At 45.1% G+C, this 19,387-nt stretch overlaps 1 protein-coding gene across 1 annotated transcript in view; it reads right to left on the reverse strand.

The window, feature by feature from the left end:
• The window catches only part of SHPRH (SNF2 histone linker PHD RING helicase), a 763,974-nt gene that overhangs the window by 415,104 nt on the left and 329,483 nt on the right, over positions 1-19,387 (reverse strand). Inside the window, exon 11 of the mRNA XM_085612283.1 lies at positions 6,495-6,573. Within this exon, the coding sequence (XP_085468409.1) occupies positions 6,495-6,573 (79 nt within the window). The remainder of the gene's footprint in view (positions 1-6,494; positions 6,574-19,387) is intronic.

Raw genomic sequence — 19,387 nt, forward strand, 5'->3', positions numbered from 1 at the left:
GGAGAGCACGGGACTCACGTCTGAGCATACCCGTCCCACTCGGGGTGACAAATGCAAAAACAACAATTGATGGACAGAATGCAGAACAATGTCATACATTCACCCCAGTACAGAGATCTGGGCCTAAATCCATCGTTTTTTTGCTCACCATGCCATTCCAGTTTGAACCCAGCCATATGCAAATCAGTCTTGACCCTGTGCCTCATGGGAACAGTCCACAGCAAAAGAATGGGACCCCCTTCAAATGAGCTTCAGGTCAGGGAAAAAGGGGAAATAAACACTAACAACTAATAAAGCTTCCCTCACGACCTCTTTTCTTTAAACAAACAAATTAATTGTAAACAGGGAAAAGATCAGGTCTAAAATCAATGATGCTACACACAAAAAGTTTTTTTATAATAATTTTTGATAATTTTAATTTTTGTTATTTAACTTTTTCAATTTGTCTTCGATCAACTTATTCCATTTTTCATAATTAAATCATATTTAAGAACCACTGATTAAATTCATTACAGTGAACCTGCATCATATAGACAGCAATCCTAGGGCACATAGACAATAAAGCAAAAATATTGAACCATCATACCTTCTCATTCATATCCATACCCACACATTCCACATTCATACATCTAACAGGATCAACGACAAAAATTTTTTTTTTTGTTTTTCTCATATACTAGACATTTGGAGCATGAAATACATAAATGTCATCTGAAATTAGTGAGACAACTGCAAAAGCAGGATGTTAACGTCACAAGATCAGTGGTCATGGGAACAGTCCAGCCCGAACTGCCAAGCCAGGTCCTCCCTGGACTGGAACCAAGCATCCTAGGACCGGTTTCGGGGTTTCACTCCTCTTCAGCCAGGATAGCTTGATTCCAGTGTCCATCACCACCCCCTTTTGTACCACCTGGGGTGGGTGAGGCATTTCTTCCTAATAAAGGGATTACCCCACAAAGCACCTTGAGAAAATCTCCAGTGCCTCTTTCTTGTTTTGTTTATTAATTTAGACCCGAGGATTTCTTGTGTTGATCAACATACGATCAACTACCTCTCCAAGCTGGAATTCCTTTGCTTTCAACCCTCTAGGCTTAGAGCGCTGCATCTCTTTGACTAAAACTGGGCATCTCCCCTGAAGGGTAGGGCGGTGGATGCTGGTGATTTTCAACCTTGACCCCTTCCCCCCTGAACCTCTAATGACATGGCAACCCTTTTGGGACCTTTACCCAGCCCACCGTCCCTGCTCAACCCCCCCAACCACCACAATCTTTCAGCAATGCCATGTTCTTAGATGAAAAAGTGCCACCATAACCCAGGCGGGATTGGACAATATGCTTTGCATAGCCAGCATACAAGTAGTAACCTCCCGGTCCAGGACTTAAGTGACTTGTGGCAAGGGAAGAAATGCAGAAGGGAGCACCCCCATCTAGACCCACCAAATACCACAGAATGTGAAAGGGTCAGCCATAGTGTGAAAAAGACCGCTCCAGGACACAAGCATGGACCAGAGTCTGATATAGTCTGTGTTGCACCGGAACCTGCCATGCAGTGAGACCAGCTGGCAAGTAGCTGAGCTGCTACTAGTGTTTGCAGAAGAGGCAAGCCATCAACGTACAAGTGGCCTAAACCTGTTACTGTGCAATGCCGCAAGGACTGGAGCTGAAAGTTAAATAACCACAGGCCGTACCAGCCCCTATGTGCTTTGGGGTATGAGGCAGATTGCTGAAATGTTGGGGGGGGAATGGGGGGGAGGAGGTGGCTAGACTGATAACCATCCTACTCGTTTCTGTGGGACATTATAATGAGCATCTTGCCCGTTGCCACTGATGCCCATTACACCCTTTGGCTGTGTGTTACTTCTAAAGGCCAATGATGCCTGTTACTGCCTGAGACCATTAATACATTTTACACATTGCTACTCATTACAGACTTAGGCCACTGAGGCTCATAAGTCTGGAGCAGATGACATGTTTAACCCTAGGTCCACTGAGGCATGTTAAAGATGGAGGAATTGATATTTGACACAGTCTAGGTGGTCTAAAGTGCATTACAGACTGAGTTCCCTTATGCTTGTAACAGCCTTAGGTCACTCATGTGCATTTCAGCCTGGGACCACTGATCATGTTCATATGTGAGACCTCTAATGAATGTATACAACCCCCTTGGCCAATATTGCATATTACAAGGAAAGCCAATGATGTTAAAGCCTGTATTCACTGATTCTCCTTACAGTTTTGGAGCTTTTATACTTGTAATATCCAGGAGTGATTGATGCCTTTGCACTTATTGAGTGGGGCCATCTTTGCACTAGGGAACTCAAAAAGATGGACGTCCAGGCTGCCTCCTGGCACAGAAACAGTGGGGTCATCACCTGCAGCCCTGCCTTAAGTGACCTACGTGTGACCCTGCTAGTTCCAACCCCCACTTGACTACTGATTGTAATGGCCTTCTGGAATCCAAGAGCCTCTGAAAGAGCTAATGCTCCAAAGAAGCCCCAGTGGAAAATGCAAGATAGAAAAACATAATCTATTAATTACTGTAGACCACTACACAGCCTAAGAAGGGAATCAAGCCAAGAAAGACTCTCTCAGTACACAGTTTAGCTGCTGGGATCAGATAGGTGTTTAAAGGTTTAACAAATCTGCAATGACACAGACCTAACAATTTCTAAAGTAAAAAACACAGTTTCATTGTGTCAATTGTTGAACGAATAAACCTCAAAAGAGTCTCTAGAGAATTTCAAAATAAGCCATCATACCAGTTCTGTGTGTGGGCAAGGAAGGTCTGCATAGCAGCAAATATATTAATGAAAAGTACTTTACATGTAGTACTTTTAGCTCCAGTTTTTCTAATTAATTAAATTCATAAGCATGGAATACTTGTGAGATTAATACACTTGAGAATGAAAGCATAGGGGGAGGAGCCAAGATGGCGACCGGGACGGCAGCGTAGACTCCCGGCTCCGTGAACCTCCGCATCCCGCACGGATATCCTGCACGAGATCCTCAGCCTGTGCTATGCGATTGTGTTTCTGAAGGAGAGTGGCACCCGATCGTGTGACTTCGAGGTTTCTGGCTGCGGTATCGCCGGAGAAATGTGCATTTGAACTTTGCGGCCCGTGCAGCCCTGGAGCCGGGACCTCGAGTGGACGCCTTGGCCGGGTGGCAGTTCAACAACAGCGGCCTGTGGTGACTGGGTGGAGTCGGTCCACCGGAGCGGTGCCGAACTCGGCCTACATTTCGTCGGGGTCGTTCCTACTGTCAAGCGTAGCGGACCGAGTGCATGCCCGGGGGTGCAATTCTCAGATCCTCCGGTGATTGCCCCTGCCTGTGATGGTGAGCTGCCCGGACGCCGCCCGTATCTCGCCCTGATCCCTGCGGGCCGCTCCCGGATTTTCGCGGGAGCTGGTCCGTGGTGGGGACGACTGTTGCCCGTGACAACGCAACGGATAACTTTTTGCCTGCCCCCGGAACCCTGTCTCCAGCGACGTGGACCTCGAGGCGCTTGCCCCTGGGTCCCGGCCCCAATACGGGTCGGGCATACTTGGCGGCCATCTTGTTGCGATGCGGCCTACCATCCTGTCCACTGGGTCGCAGCAGGATTGGGAGTGTGTGACTTTTGGGAGTGTGGCGGAGCGATCGCAGAGAGCTGTGCTGGGGTACGGCGACCTCCTCGAGGCCCTTGGTGCTCTTCATTCCTCCTTCGTTCATGGCGTCGGGGTCTTGGGGAGTAAGCTTGACGGTGTGGCATCAGCGTTGGGACAGCGGCGGCCCGCCTGTTCTCAGGTACATAGGGACTTCCCACACTGCGCACAGGAGGACACTGTTGCGGCCATCCCTGAGATTAGCGCATTGTTGGACACTCCGGACAATATGCTACTGTGTGATCGGCTAGCTGACGGTCTGACCTGTCCCGGAGGTGTTGGACCTGAGTGGGAGGTGGTGGCCTCGTCCCGTACACAGACTCTGGCGACCCGGGGACAATTCCAGCAACAATTGTCTACCTTGGCTGCTTCTGCCCTCCTGGACCCCGAGTGCAGTGCAGATCCTGGGGCGGCACTGGGAAGCCCGTCCCTCCATGATGCGGACTGTGTTGGTGCTCAGAGACTTCCACCCCACCTGTGTGCGTCGCTTCTCGGTCGGTTTTGGACACTCCTCTACCTTGGAACATCGGACATGGCGCTGGGTCGAGGGGTAGGCATGGGCAGAATTGCAAAGAGTGGTCAGGGATAAGACTGATCCTTCAGGGGTGGTCATCTAGTGGACGGGCGGGCTCAGGGGTTGCGTGCTCTCATGGCATAGCTATTAGCATAATAGGTGCATAATGTTCCCCATCTTACTTTGTTACTATCGATTTTGTGCTGTTTATTGTTTACTTTGGGGCAAACTTACCGTGCGGGAGGGAGAAGCCGGGGGTATGTTTTGAAGGCCCTCCTCCAGTTTATTAACACTTTCTATACCCCCCGTCTGGTGGGGTTCTTTTCCTACTTCTTTTTCCCTATTCTTCTATATTTCGGGTCTGGTTCTAGGGCGACAGGCACACTGCTGGGGGGGGGGGGCCGTACTCATCTGCAGAGGTGCAGGGTGGGGGGTTGGGGGAGGGGATTCTTTAGTCTTTCACCTTTTTTTCCATGGCCTCCTTTTTCTTCTCTGATTCCTCTTGTTTTTCTTTCTCTGGGATCAGTGTGATACACCTCCTTTGTTATGACTCGTTGCCGTTTCACGTGTGCCACAATTTCCGGGGTGTTTTCTGGGAGTTCGGGCGGGGGACTGCAGGCGCAACTGTTTATGATATTCTTCCCCATCCTGAATTTCCTGTGTCTGTGCCATTGATCCAACAGATTGCTGTTTATTGCTCATGTCTATTACTCTGCATACCTTTTATCGCTGTTGGGAAATTGTTCGGCACCTGATCCTTCTGTCTTGTCCCATTGTAAAATGAAAACCCTTTTTTCTCCTGGTGTCCTACCTGCGCTGTTCACAGTATTAGCATGAAGATTCTGCTCCCCGAGGTGCTGCCTGTGTTTACATTTGATCTTTGTTGCTCTGATTGCTTAGCGGCCGGCCCCGGGGGGTTGTAGGCCCATACTTGTTCTTGATTGACATGTCAATAAAGGTTTTTCAAAAAAAAAAAAAAAAAAAAAAAAGAGAATGAAAGCATAAAGTTGTGAAGTTTCCTTTGGTTAACTTTAGAGACTGCCTGCTTCACACTTCCCTCTGAAATCTCTTGTGCAGACATGGTAAGTTGTTCACGTTCTGCTGACTCAGATAAATTGTATTCTACGTCTGTGTCAAACACAGTGCCAAAAGTCAGTAATAGTTCATAAACAAATTAATAGTGACACTACTGTTTTAGACAGTTTGTTATAGCATCAAATTCAGATACTAAAGTGTTTGCTTTGCAGAGTGGAATACATTTAACACCACTGCTTCCAGAGCTTCAGAAAGGATGAAACCCAGATTGAGAAACTTTCACTTCCAGGGATCTTTCTTACAGCATACGCAGGGAGACAGAAAAATTAGGGAAGCAAACTTTAGGCTTCTTTCAAGTTGGTTGAGTCTAGACCAGGCCTTATTAAGCGAGGGTGCTCTGATCAACAGTCAATGCAGAACTTTAGAGATTTATGGGGAGCTGTGGTCACCTCAAATTTGGTCAAAGAGGAGGTGAATAGCATAGTTTTTGGTGCACTGCAATATGGAATACGTCTGGGGAATGGAGGTGGCGACAATAACTTTAACTGCAGTAGCGAAAGCTGGACATTACCACTATATGAACCAACAAGATCCTTTCAGACAGGACGAATGCAGACACTGCAGGAGAATCTACCAGAGAAAGCATGTGTGGTACAAAATAATGCTTATGAGGGTGTTTATGTGGTGGATGATGTGCGTCCAACCCACATGCAGACTTTTAATGACTGCACAGAGAGATTCATTATGAAGGACACCCACACACAAAGAAGAAAGATACAACCAATAAAGGTTAGGAGCATCAATTCCGTTCCTGAACGATCGACAAGTAGCTGCAATCAAACTCACAAATTACCCGAAAAGGCTTCCAACAGGTGATGGGTGAAATGTCAATCTGAAGAATGTACATTTCTGAAAATTGAATGTCTGAATACTCGACAACTTTGCCCACAAGAGGGAGCATGTCAAGGGGTCCTTGAGCATACTTAAAGCAGGGAACCTGAAAGGGTTCATTTAAAAAAAAACAAAAAAAAAAACAGTGGGTGACCCTGTACAGCGCTCCCCAGCCTTTTGACTGGGTACGTGCAATATAACTATCAACTTACATACAAAGAGGAGACAGATGGACAAAGAAAAAGACAGACAACATGTTGGTGTTTCAGATCTGTGGCAAATTGGCAGTACAGCGGGGCAATGGTAAAGCGCTTTAGATTGTTCTTACATTTCTTGTTTTACACACACTATATATATATATATGTATACCCCCACACACTAATTTTTAAAGCAATAAGAGTTCTAACTCACCTTCTAATCCTCGTTGCACTGGGGTACCACTGACACACCAGCGATTGATCCCTGCCAAGCGTAAGGCCATTTCTGCTGCCTACAGAAACAAAGTGTAAGACAAAAAAATGTAAAGTAGACAAGAATACTTTTTGCATCAAACATTAACTGTTACATTTTATACATTTTTAAAAATGACCAAAACAAACAAAAATAAAGATTCATTTAAAAAACAAATTGAAAGGACAAAATCTACGTCTGAAAAAAGAAATTGTAATTCAATAACAGCAAATTATGTTAATTGAGTTGATAGTTTCCTCTTTGCACCTAACTACCAGGGTGGCCCCAAACAGCATTTTAACACTTAACTTCCTGGGGATGCCATCTAAGTCCTGGGGAAATTACATTGGCTCATCAAGGAACTGACAAAACATGGCGTGATAAGGGTGTGAATGCTGTTCTTGCACCTCTACGTTCAGAACAGGAAATCTAGATATTCTTAGGTAGCTGGTGGGAGAATTTACAGAGACCAAATAGCCGTAAGAACCAACATACCAAAGGCACCATTGGTATGAAACACTTTCTTCTAACCTATTATTGTTTCTTCAGTATCTTTATCACTTAAAGGTTTACACTGCAATGCCTAAGGAATCCTAAACTTCCAAATTTCCCTAGGCACCAGGTCAGATCAGTACTTTTCCCCAGCAACTGCTCCTGTTTGCTGATAGGTGGTGCCACTGGACTTTGCAGCATCCTCGTCCAGCCTCCGGAGGTGACGGCACACTACTGTATACAGGTGCCACTGCTGCGTACTAACATCAATTAACCATGAAGCATTCCTCATCCTTAGATGCAAAGCATCAATAACATATTGCAAAATGCAAGATATAACATAAAGCTTATTAAAAATCTAAAGTCAGCTGAATGGGGAGAAATATGCAGATAGAGTACCCACCAGAAACAGCATTCTCAAAGGTAAGTAATTCCACAGGTAGGTGTGGATGGAAGCCCATGAAGCCACCTGGCAGATGTCTAGCACTGGAACAGCCATGGTTAAGGCCACAGTGTCAGCCTTTGCTCCGGCAGAATGATAATGAAGGTGCTCAGCTCACTGGCCGTGGCGATCAGAGATGGTTCACAGTCAGTAAAATACCCTGAACATCCAGTCAATGCTGCAGTCTCAGCACTTCATGGCACATCACTAATAGCCCCATAGTACAGCATCCATGGCTCTATGCCACCCTGCTTGTTGCAGTACTACCTGAAGGTTATGTTTTCCATCAAAATTTGCACAAGGTTGCCCGTGGTGGATGGCAGAAACGCACTGAAAGCCAGCTGAATGGCACACAGTTCCAACAGATTGATGTGGTGCCTTTGATGCAATGGAGCCCAATGGCCTCAGATCTCATCTCGACCTCATCTATGTGACGTCTCCAGCTCAGAGTCAATGCATCATACACAATTGTGAACCGTGCATGGGGTAGGGAGAACAGTCTTCTTCACATCAGGTTGGCCACCTTCATTCACCAATGAAAGTTGCTGCCTGCCTTGTCCGACGTGTGGATGTTGTCAGTAAAGCACTTCAAGTGCAGAACCAATTGAAGGTGCAGGTCCCGCTGGAGAGTCCTCATGTGAGGAGCCCAAGAAATCTCACAATCATCTGGGCCAGAGCCAAAGCCTGAGCCTGAAAACACAGCAACCGTATCCTAAAAGGCCCCCGACTGGCAGTGGAGAAGGCAAGGCATTGAATGGCAATGTATCCAGAATCACCACTACAAAGAGAATCCTCAGCTCTGGGTAATGGTGGGATTTTGGCTTGATGATGGAGGACAGTAGGGATGTTAATAGTGAGATGGCCGTCAGCAGGTGATCAGTAACAGACTATGATGAGCCGCCTTCAACAGTCAGTAGTAGAGTTACAGGAAGACGTACACTCCTGACCTGCGAAGAAGCTACAGGGAGCTGATAAGCCCAGAGGGCAGAATGGCAAACAAAGTGTTCCTTCTTCATGATGAAGAACAGGAAGCATCTGTAGGACAGGCACATGAAAGTATGCATCCTTCAAAGTCTGCATCCAGTTCCCCAAGGCTAGAGCAGAAATGTTCTGGGCTAAGGTTTTAGTAATTGGAACTTGTTATTCCAAAAGAAAGCATAGAGGAACACAAGATACAAAATTAGCCTTAGTTCACCATCCTTTATGGGTAACAGAAAATAGCAGGAATAGCACTGGTTACTTTTCGTCTGCTCAGGCACCCTCCTGTCGTGAAGTTCCTATAAATCTATATAGGATCTGCGCGTTTAGACAACATAAACTGTGGGAAAGGTGATCAGACTGATTCCAGACACCCCCACCGGATATGTTTGACTGTATACCAGCTAGCTCACAGTGCCACTATGAACTCCTCTTACCAAGGAGAAAATAGTTTCGGGCAACTATCGAACATGACAACCCTGAACCCTCAGGGATCGTGAAACAGTACAGTACTTTTCACCCAGTCACTAGTGCTCACTTTGACTGAGAGAGATACACAGAATAAACGATGGTGACGTTTTCAATAAGCATTTATTGAGCCAGTCTCATTCTAGTGTAAAATATGTGTGCTACCATAAGACAGAAACAGATATAAACCACTAAAAGCACCAAAAGAGTAAATGGATGGTAGATATCTACTATAGTGCTAAAACAATAGATATTTGCAGGTAAATTAATACAAGACAGTAATAATGTGTACTCCTACGATGCAACCCTAACTAGATGTACCTAAGTGTACCTAGCATGTATGAAGGTGTAGAGCCAAGAATCCCCATCGGATGAAGCCAACCCCGTTACCTGAAGTGAGAAACCGTAGGACTCCGTCTTGGTCTTGAGATGGACACCCCATGAGGGATGTCAGACCACTGCGTGCAGGAAGCTCAGCGCCTCACATCAGTGTATCAGCATGGACGTCTTTCTCCTCGGCCTGCCCCAGCAAATATAAGGTGTTTATATATCCAAAAAGGTACCCTCAAGGGTTCTACCTTGCTGTGTCATGTCGGCCAAGGATAACAAAAGGGATGACCCTTATGCATAGTTATTATGCAGAAGTTGGTAATCCTGCTGTGATTCTGAGAATCCTTATGCATAATAAATTACGCTAATTTTCAGGGAAAACCACACAACATTTATGCAGCTCCTAACTAGGTAAAAGGTCAGCACAAACCTGTTATGTTGTATAATGGCACGGTAAAATGTAGGTGAGAGGTTAGGTGACTACCTAAGCCTCTGTTGGGGTGCATTACAAACCATACCACCCACTCCTCATCCGACCGGACGATATACTAAAAAGGGAATGTCCTTCTGTTATGTTATGTTAATTAGTTTATAAAGCGCTCAACTCACCCTGGGGCATCTCGGCGCTGACTAGAGGACTTGAAATCCTGGACGGGAAAAACAATGGAGCAGACTAGAATAAGAGTTCAGAACAAGATCTTTTTTTCACAGATAGCCAGTGTAGTTCTCTGAGCAACGGAAGAGAGGGGGAGCCCACTGGTTGATTAAAGATCATTCTCGCTGCTGTATTCTGAACCACCTGCAGCTTAGCCAGGAAGGTTTCTCCTGCTTCTGCCAGCAGTGCATTACCGTAATCCAAACGGCTAGTTACCAAAGCCTGCACTAATGTCCTACGATGACAGGTAGGCATATATGGAAGTATTTTCCACAGAAGCCGGAGACTGTAATAGCATGAGGCGGTCATAGCCGCAATATGATCCTTCATAGACAGTAACCAATCTATTTTTATACCCAGGTTTTTTACTGAGAGCTTGGGAGTGGGGGCAGAGCCCAATTGAACGAGCCACCAATCTTCGGACCAAAAATCAGTTGCTTTTCCCAACAACATGATCTCTGATTTATCCGGATTCAGCTGTAGGAAATTACCCGACATCCAGTCATATATCATCTTCAAGCCAAATGCAAAGCAAGTTTTCTCTTTCTCTGGGTTTTATCCAATAGTGAACATAAGCTGCGTATCATCTGCATAAGAGATGATCTCGAAGCCTAACTGTTCAGCTATCCTCGCCAAAGGGGCCTTGTAAATATTAAAAAGGGTAGGGCTCAAACAGGAGCCCTGCGGAACACCCCTCTTCAAAGGCATTTTGGCCGAGGAATAGGGACCCAATGTGACTGTTTGAGTTCTGTCAGCCAGAAAATGTTGTAGCCACTTCAGGGCATTCCCTTTGATACCACAAGTGACTAATCACTCCGCCAGCTTTACATGAGAGATGGTATCAAAAGCTGCGGAGAGATCTAAGAGGATCAGTATCACTGATCCCCCTGAATCTACTGTCTGTCTGAGCGAGTCTGTCACTGCTAATACGGCGGTTTCCGTACTGAAACCTTGCTGAAAACCTGATTGCGAAGGATCCAAGATTCCATTTTGTTCCAAATAAGAACAAAGTTGTCTATTTATAATACTTTCCAGCAATTTTCTCAAGAGTGGTAATAGGGAAATAGGCCGGTAATTTGAAAGGATTGATGGAACGGCCATAGGTTTCTTCAGTATAGGGCGGACAGATGCCTCTTTCCATGCAATGGGAATGATGCCCGTTTTTATAGAGCAATTGAAAATGCCACTAATTGCAGGAGCATTCAATCATAAAACATTCTAATAAATGTTCATTATAAAAATTTCTAAAAAGTTTATGAAATTACCTAAAAATCTCTAAAAGTCCTTTATATATGTCAAAATCTTTATAAGTCCTTTAAAATATGTTTGTATATATGGTCTGAGCAAGTGAGCGCATCTAAAAGCCATGGTGCATAGTAAGAGTAAAGAAGAGAGGAAAAAATATTGTTTAACATTACAATTTTGGTCGTTTTGAAAAAAGGGAGAATTCTTTCCAGCACACGGAGAGCCAAACGTTTATGTGTCCTGTGCAGGAGACGTAAAATTTCTGCTGCTTGCCTTCGCAGATGACGGTCCCTGTAACACCTCACAGATATGGTCAATTGAGCAAAGGTGATCATCTTCCGTTCCCACAGCCGAAGCAGAGGAAGCAGTTGGAACATCCAAAGCCTGTGTGCCTGTAGTAGAGCCGGTATCCAATCTGACAGGAGCTAAAGCATCCCGTGGTGACTAAGAATGTCGACATCAACATGGGAATACCCTGAGAACACTGTAGTGCATGGGCCTTAAACGGGTCGAGCAATACATCCATGCCCGGTGGCGCAACTAATGGATGTGTTAGATAGAGATCCAACATGCATTCTTGTCCGCAGAACAAGCAGCGGAGAACAGACAAAACACAGTCAATCCAGACAGTCAGATTGATAGGAACCAAGACTCTCTTAGCTCTACAAATCGAGGAGCACCTAGATGGAGTACCATGCGATCACGGTAACGTCACTACAGGAGCGTTTTTTCCATCTCCTTGGTGACTAAGACATCCATTGTGTAGCAGAAAAAGGTAAAACCTTTTGATCCTTGTCTTCCTCATATGATAACCACCCAATCCACTCTTCTGGTGCCTATGATAACATCTCTGTGCAATCAATCCCTGACCCTAGCCTTCGTTCCTTGGGTATTGAACGAAGCACATGTCACATCCATTTTAAAACAAGCATTTACATTGCAATAGGTCTCACTTTGAGCTATTGGCATTATAACTGGCAAAGCCTTTATTAAAAAATTAAAAGGCTTTGTCATTTACAATACAAAAAGCAACACCTATTGCATTGCAGAGCGCGGTGTACGTGCAGTGGGCGCCGTGTTCATTAAAGTTAAAAAATAAAAATAAATAAAAGAAAGAGCACAGTGTCCCTGAAGCAGACACCGCACTCATTACTAAAATTAATTTTAAAAAAATGAAAACGAGCGGGGTGTCCCTGAAGCGGGCTTATCGCTCAGTATTAAGGTTTGAAATTTTAAAAATGCTGTGTCCCTGAACTGGGCATGCGCTCAACATGCACATACAACAAAATAAAACAGCCGCTATTGTCCCCATCAGTGTCAATAACAAAAATAGCGCTCTCTCACTAGATAAAGAAGTCCATGTGACGAGCCAAGTAAAAGGTCCAGTCCTTATGGGCGATAACAAATGGCGACAAGGAGGGACTAACAAGCCTTATAATAAATTGGAAGCCAGCATTTACCAAGGACAATGACACAAGCCAATGAAAAACTATGGGAGGAGAGTGGGCGGGGCTTCCACAGCATACTCTATTACAGCATGCCTCGCAGAGCGAGCAGCGCATGTGCGCTGCCACTAGGCTTGACCTAAAAATGTTTATAATAGCTGCCTTCCTGGCCTGTACCAATTACAAACTTGTTGGTGGAAGAGAGGGTGGAAGCAATCACACACCTAAACTGGGCTACGATACATTTCAGATTTGCTGTTGTCCAGAGAATTAATACTAAAATTAAGCATTCACATTCTAGAAGAACATAGAAAAATGTAAAATTTGATGTGGAATGTCATGAGAATTGACTACCTACCTACCTACCATCATTTGGATAGCATGATGCAAAACCAGGCTTTCCCAATGCCCTCACGTGAACAGGGCTTGCTGCTTCGTGTTCTAAATAAACATGTGCACTTCTTGCGCTAGGAACGTAAATAGGGCAAGATTCCTGATAAAACTGATCCAGATAGTGCTCTTGACGTCCTATACAAACCCCGGAAGTCACAGAAAGCAGCAAAAAGGCAACCGCAAACTCTCACACAACAGCAGTATTAGTCTCAAATCTGAGATGCGCATCCTTGCGTGCTGGAAACTTACTGCAGTGCACTTCAGTTATATCTCGCGGTAAAGAGTACATAAAGCACGAATAGTAAATAAAAAAACACATCCCACTTTTCCCTCAGAATAAATAAGACTAGGGCACTTTCAAACTTGCTTTTGATATTGTTTTTGAGATGTGCCATTGCTACATCGTAATCTCGGCTTAGATGTTTTCACACTCACAGTTCAGGAATGCAGAGCAAATGGTCTGCCACTGGCTGTCTGTAAACAGTAAGAGACGTATGCAGCTGACCCATGAAGTAACCAGGATTGCAGTGAAACTGTTGTGCTCCTTGGCAAATTAGATAGTTAAGAGTGTTTTCTTTCGCAGGGCAATGTAGGTGCCCTAGGACTGACTCTGTGAAGTGCTTTGTTTGTGTAAAAGAGCTTTGGGGAGGAGGGGACATAGAAAGTTGGGCGAGGGTGAAAATATTATGGCGGAAAAAGCAAGGTTATGAAAGTATGCCCCAGTAAACAAAAGAATATATGCTCTGACAGAGCCCGAAACCCGACACCTCAGAATTTATCTTGATAAACATCTGGAGATGGGATTTACTAGACCAAAGTCGCCGGCCGCCTCGCCGTTATTCTTTATCCCAAAGGCGAAAGGCGAGCTCCGAGCGTGCATCGACTACAGAGCACTTAACAACATTACGGTGAAGAACCGCTATCCGCTACCTCTGATTCCGGTCTTGTTGGAGCAAGTTAAGAAGGCAGACATCTACACTAAATTAGATCTCAAAGGGGCATACCATTTAGTGTGCATGAGGAGTGGAGACAAATGGAAGACTGCACTCAAGACTCGCTGTGGATTGTTTGAATATTTGGTCATGTCCTTCGGGTTATGTAACGCCCCAGCGTCGTTTCAATATTTCTTGAAAGACGTTCTTCATGAGATCCTGGATCACTATGTGGTGGTTTACATAGATGATATCCTCATCCACTCCAATGATGAAATAATGCATGCAAAGCACGTGAAGACTGTGCTGAAAATATTGCAAAACAACCACTTATTCTGCAAGCTGAGTAAGTGCGAGTTCCACGTCTGCACAGTAGAGTTTCTTGGAGTTATGCTCACCCCATCAGGGCAGGAAATGGCTGAGAGAAAGATCATTGCGGTAAAGGAGTGGCCACCTACCCAAAATGTCCGAGATGTCCAATGTTTCATAGGATTCGCAAACTTTTCCCGCCGCTTTATAAATCAATTCTCCAAGTTGGTGGCACCCATAACCAAACTATTAAGGAAGGCTCAGGTTTTTGAATGGAATTATGAAGCACAGGAGGCCTTCACTGCCTTGAAGAAAGCCTTCATTACCGCCCAGTAATGACACATCCTGATCCCATGAAGCCATATGTAGTGGAAGCAGACGCCTCTGATGTTGCGATTGAAGCAGTACTGTCCCAAAGACACTCAGTAACAGGGCAACTCCATCCTGTGGCCTATATGTCCCGTAAATTAAATGATGCTGAACGGAACTACAACATCTCAGAAAAGGAACTCTTGGCCATCGGGGATGTCTTCATAGAGTGGAGACACTTCTTGATGGGAGCCAATCATGTTGTGACAGTATACACAGACCACCGAATTCTGCAGTTTATGATGACTGCTAGAACTCCTCGACAACGTAGGTGGATGCTGTTCTTTTCAGAATATCAATTCATTATTACCTACAGACCGGGTAGCGTAATAAAAAAGCAGATGCGCTAACCAGACAATCTTCTACTAAGGAACTGGAAAAAGTACAGGAACAGTCCATTATTGATCCTAGGAAAGTACTATGCCTAATACAACCTGATACATTCCTTAGAAATGTAAGAAAAGGAATACATTCCTACACATGGAAAGCCTGGTTAAAAAACCATCCAGAATGGCAGATGAAACAAGGAATCCCAATGAAATCAAACCCCATACTGGTACCTACGGAACCACTACGTCAGACAGTCTATCATTGGTGTCATGAATTACCTAGTGCTGGAAACAATGGGTTCGTAAAGACAGTGGATCGCATCAAAAGACAATTTTGGTGGCCGTCTCTTTTGGTGGACATTAAGGCTTTGATACTATTGTGTGAAGTCTGTGCAAAGATGAAAACAGATCATCAAAGGCCATCAGGTTTGTTACAACCAATGCCCACCCCTGACTCTCCCCGGGAAAATATCTCGTTGGACTTCGTTGTTGGCCTCCCGAATCACAAAGGATATATAACAATTCTAGTTGTTATCGACTATCTCACAAAGATGGGACATTTCATTGCCTGCACACAGGTTCCCGCTGCAGGTGTACTAGCTCATCTACTCCTGGTGCACATAGTACGGTTGTATGGTTTACCACGGACGATTTTGTCAGACCGCAGTTCCCAAGTCACCGCCCAATTCTGGAAGGTACGGTGCACGTCCCTTCACATAACCACAGCCTTATCCACGAGTTTCCATCCAAATGGATGGTCAGAAAGAACGCCTTAACCAGACGCTGAAATATCATCTACGCTACTATGTGGATAACAGTACTGATGCTTGGGTGGATTACCTCTGGTTAACTGAGATTGCTTACAATAACGCCACACATAGTTCAACACAGGTATCCCCCTACTATAGCTCTTTTGGTTACCATCCAAGGTTACTACCTTTCATTCATTCTACTGAAAACTCCAAGCTACCAGAGGTGGGTAAAAGAGTGTCTCACGTTCAGGAAACACTAAGTAGTGCTTCAAAGAATCTGAAAGAAACCAAGGACAAGTACAAAATATCTGCCGATAAACATCGAAGATCAGGGCCGTTGTACCAAGTAGGGGGAGCAGTGTGGTAATCTACCAGAAATATCAGTTTTAGGAAACACAGTGTGTCCAATCCCAAATATATTGGACCATACAAAATCATCAAATGTATCAATTCAGTGGCAATGAAACTGACTTTGCCATCACCTGCGTATCCATCCTGTCTTTCATGTGTCTTTGTTGAAGCCATCAGCTTCTCCAGTGAAAAAAATACCTATGCCTGTATTGGTTGATGATGACGTCGAGTACGAGGTAAAACGGATCATAGATGCAAAGCTGCGAAATAAACTATGGTACCTAGTGGTGTGGAAAGGATTTGGACCCGAGGAAAACTCCTGGGAGCCAGCCTCTGGTGTTCATGCCTCTAGGCTGGTGTCTTCCTTTCATAGAAAGTACCCTTTGAAACCTGGTAATGTGGTGCGCTCTCGTTGAGAGGGGCTGTACTGTCAAGAACTGTTCGAGCGCGCCCTGTCCAATCCCGGAACTTCCCTGAATGATAGTGCATGCGTATCCTTCTTCCGGATAGACTCGGAAAACCGGAACATTGTGGTGACTTCAGTTCCCATGAGCCTTAGCGACCTGACGCTGGTGTGATGATGAACGCCTTCAAAACTAAGGAAGGACTGCGGAACCAGGTTGGAAATTCCTTTTCGGTTGCGGCACGAAGGAAGGAGGCTGCTGATTTCTCGCTGGTGAGGTAAGGGTGCGCTGCACCGCTCACCGAGTATCCTTGTCTTGGGCTCAAAGACTTTATAGGTATTTTAGTGCTTTCCTGCCATTGGCGAGCCGTTGCAGTTCGGCTCTTGAGGTGGGATCCTTTTTTGTTTTGTTTCTCTTTGACTTTTTAGGGTAATACCCTCTGCTGGTTTCATACCACAGCCCAGTGGGTTACAGTGGGATGTTTTGTTTCATGACTCTTGTACTTGGGGATTCTGATATTTCTTTCGTGGACCTGGGTCAAAGAGCCTTACAGTTGGAGTGTGTTCATTGGGAAGAGGGACAAAGAGTGTGATTTTCTCGACTAATCAGAAGTTTTGGCACTATTCATTATTATTGAATATTATTTCACTCGTGTGCTGTTTTCTCTGGCTCTAATTAACAGGGGTGATTTCAAGAGCGGTACAGGACTACCCTAAACCCCTGTGAAGCTTTATGGTGTCTATAAAGGGTATGTTACAGTAAAGGTTTAAGTACCAATATAGTTAGACATGATGTCGTTCCTGTAATATTGTACCTGTTGTGTAGTTTTTGAAACAGAATGGTTCTCATATGTCTTGATACAGCAAACTTTCTCCCCCCAAGAGGAAAACTTGACTTACTACTCATGAGCTACGAATTACGTAGAATACTACAGGCTGCCTAGTGTTATTTTTTGTTACAGGTATTTACTAGAGGTGTTTATATTGAGTATTGTGTTTAAATGTACAAGCTTACATCATTGAATAGAAGGAAGTATTGATTGTTTCCTGCTGTCATTTCAGGTCTCACTCCTTGCTGTTCCCTCCCTTTCCTTACCTCGCTTGATCATCCTACTGTCCTGTGCTTTTATAGCTATTCTGACTTGGGACTATCAAAAGGTGGATCATTCTAAGCTACAAGCCGACCCTGAGGATATTCTACTCTGACACCCTGTCTCTTCTAGGGGCATCATTAGCATGAAACTATGGAATTTTAAAATGCTCCAAGTTATTATGCGACACTGGTTTATACAAGCAGCGAATAATAAATGAGCAGCACCTGCTGATTCTTCTTTTTTTTTTGTTACTTTAATGTGGGTGTCCTGTTGCAACCTGGGACACCCACTTCCTTCTTTTTAGCTGAGGGTCACTAGGTGAGCTACAGGGCCTCCGCGGCCCTCTGCCAGCACCCAATATGGGTTATTTCTGTAATAACATTGGTGAGGCAGCGCGCGGCCATCCACCCGAAGCCTTTAAGGTCCATGAGACCTCATACCCCTTGGCCGTTTTCCTTAATTAAAAGGGGAGTGGGGCCAAGCTGCGTTTGAGAAAAAAATTGTATATATGCATATCGTTTGCGAATTTGTGGTAAAATTTTTAAAAGATTTTAAGCCCCAAGCGATCCCCCCACCAAGCATAGATAGCCAGGGTATCTCTAGGCTGCCTTCTTATGTCTATTTTTATAGTTTTTCAAGGACTCTGGCCAGAGTCCTGAATCCTATGATTGCTGTCACCACATCTTCGTTGATATCACTACATATGTGCTGATATGGTCCAGCCCTGCAGCAACTCTCCCACAGGCAGCCAACCCCACGCTGAACACAGACTGTGGACAGGTCCTGTGGCCAACCCTCCTTGTAGACAGCCAATCCCATGCTAAACACAGCCTTCCCTCGCGCTTGTAGCTAGGCCCTGCATCTAACTCTCCACAGGGAGCCACCCGGAAGAAAACCCCATGCCGTGCACAAATGATGTCATAGAACATGTCATGAGTCATATAATATATATGAGGTCATATTTAGTGTATGATGTGGTGCACGTTAAAGTTACATCTGCTAACTATAACTAGTGAATTTCTGTGGTATTTTGAGTTCAAAATGTTAATGTTGTCACTGACATTCAACTAAGTAGAAAGTTACTTTTACCTTTGTCTTTCCAGTGAATTTCTAGTTTTTTTTTTGTTTTTTTTTAGGGAAAGTACTATATTATTCCCATAGTTAGAGCCATCCCTGCCGCGCACGGCCAGGACATGCGGAAAACTCAAGGCAGGCAGCGAACTGCACAATGTGCAAGCCTTCGGTTGTGCTCAGCAGGTGTATGGCAACAGGACAACCCACCCGGAGACGGTCCCTCCACCGGGAGGCAGACAAACCCCTAGCTGTGCACAGCCTTTTGTTGCACATGGAGTGGGGTTGAGCACCCACAGGCAGCCACCTGGAGCCAGCCAACATCACACCGCACACGGCCTTCGATGGTGCAGGTTGTGGGAATAGTCACAGTTCCTGTCTTCCAGCCAGACCCTACATCCAACTTCCAGCAGGCAGCCAACCCCATGCTACACATAGCCACTGGCAGTGCACAATGAGGTACTGGCCACAGAGCTTGGTCGTCATGCACTGTGATCAAATCCCCAGCAGGCAGCTAACCCCACACCGTGGCAAAAATCTAAGGGGTAGGGGGCGTGCAGCCCCCTCCACAAGCCTAATAGACCCCAAAGACCCCATCCCAGGGGGCCAAATACAATAAAAAAGTGAAGGGGCAGTGTGGCCCCTCCCCCAAGCCCTAAAAGGACCTGGGGGAGTCCATCACTCGACAACAAAAATAATAGAACAGGGAAGGTGGGACCAGGGAGCACCGTGCCGGACTTTATTAAGCCCCTGGTATCCCATTTTCCGGGGCTGCCTATTTTTTTTTATTTAAAAG

This window comes from Triturus cristatus, chromosome 6 (genome assembly GCF_964204655.1).
Source record: "Triturus cristatus chromosome 6, aTriCri1.1, whole genome shotgun sequence".
NCBI classification, from domain to species: domain Eukaryota; kingdom Metazoa; phylum Chordata; class Amphibia; order Caudata; family Salamandridae; genus Triturus; species Triturus cristatus.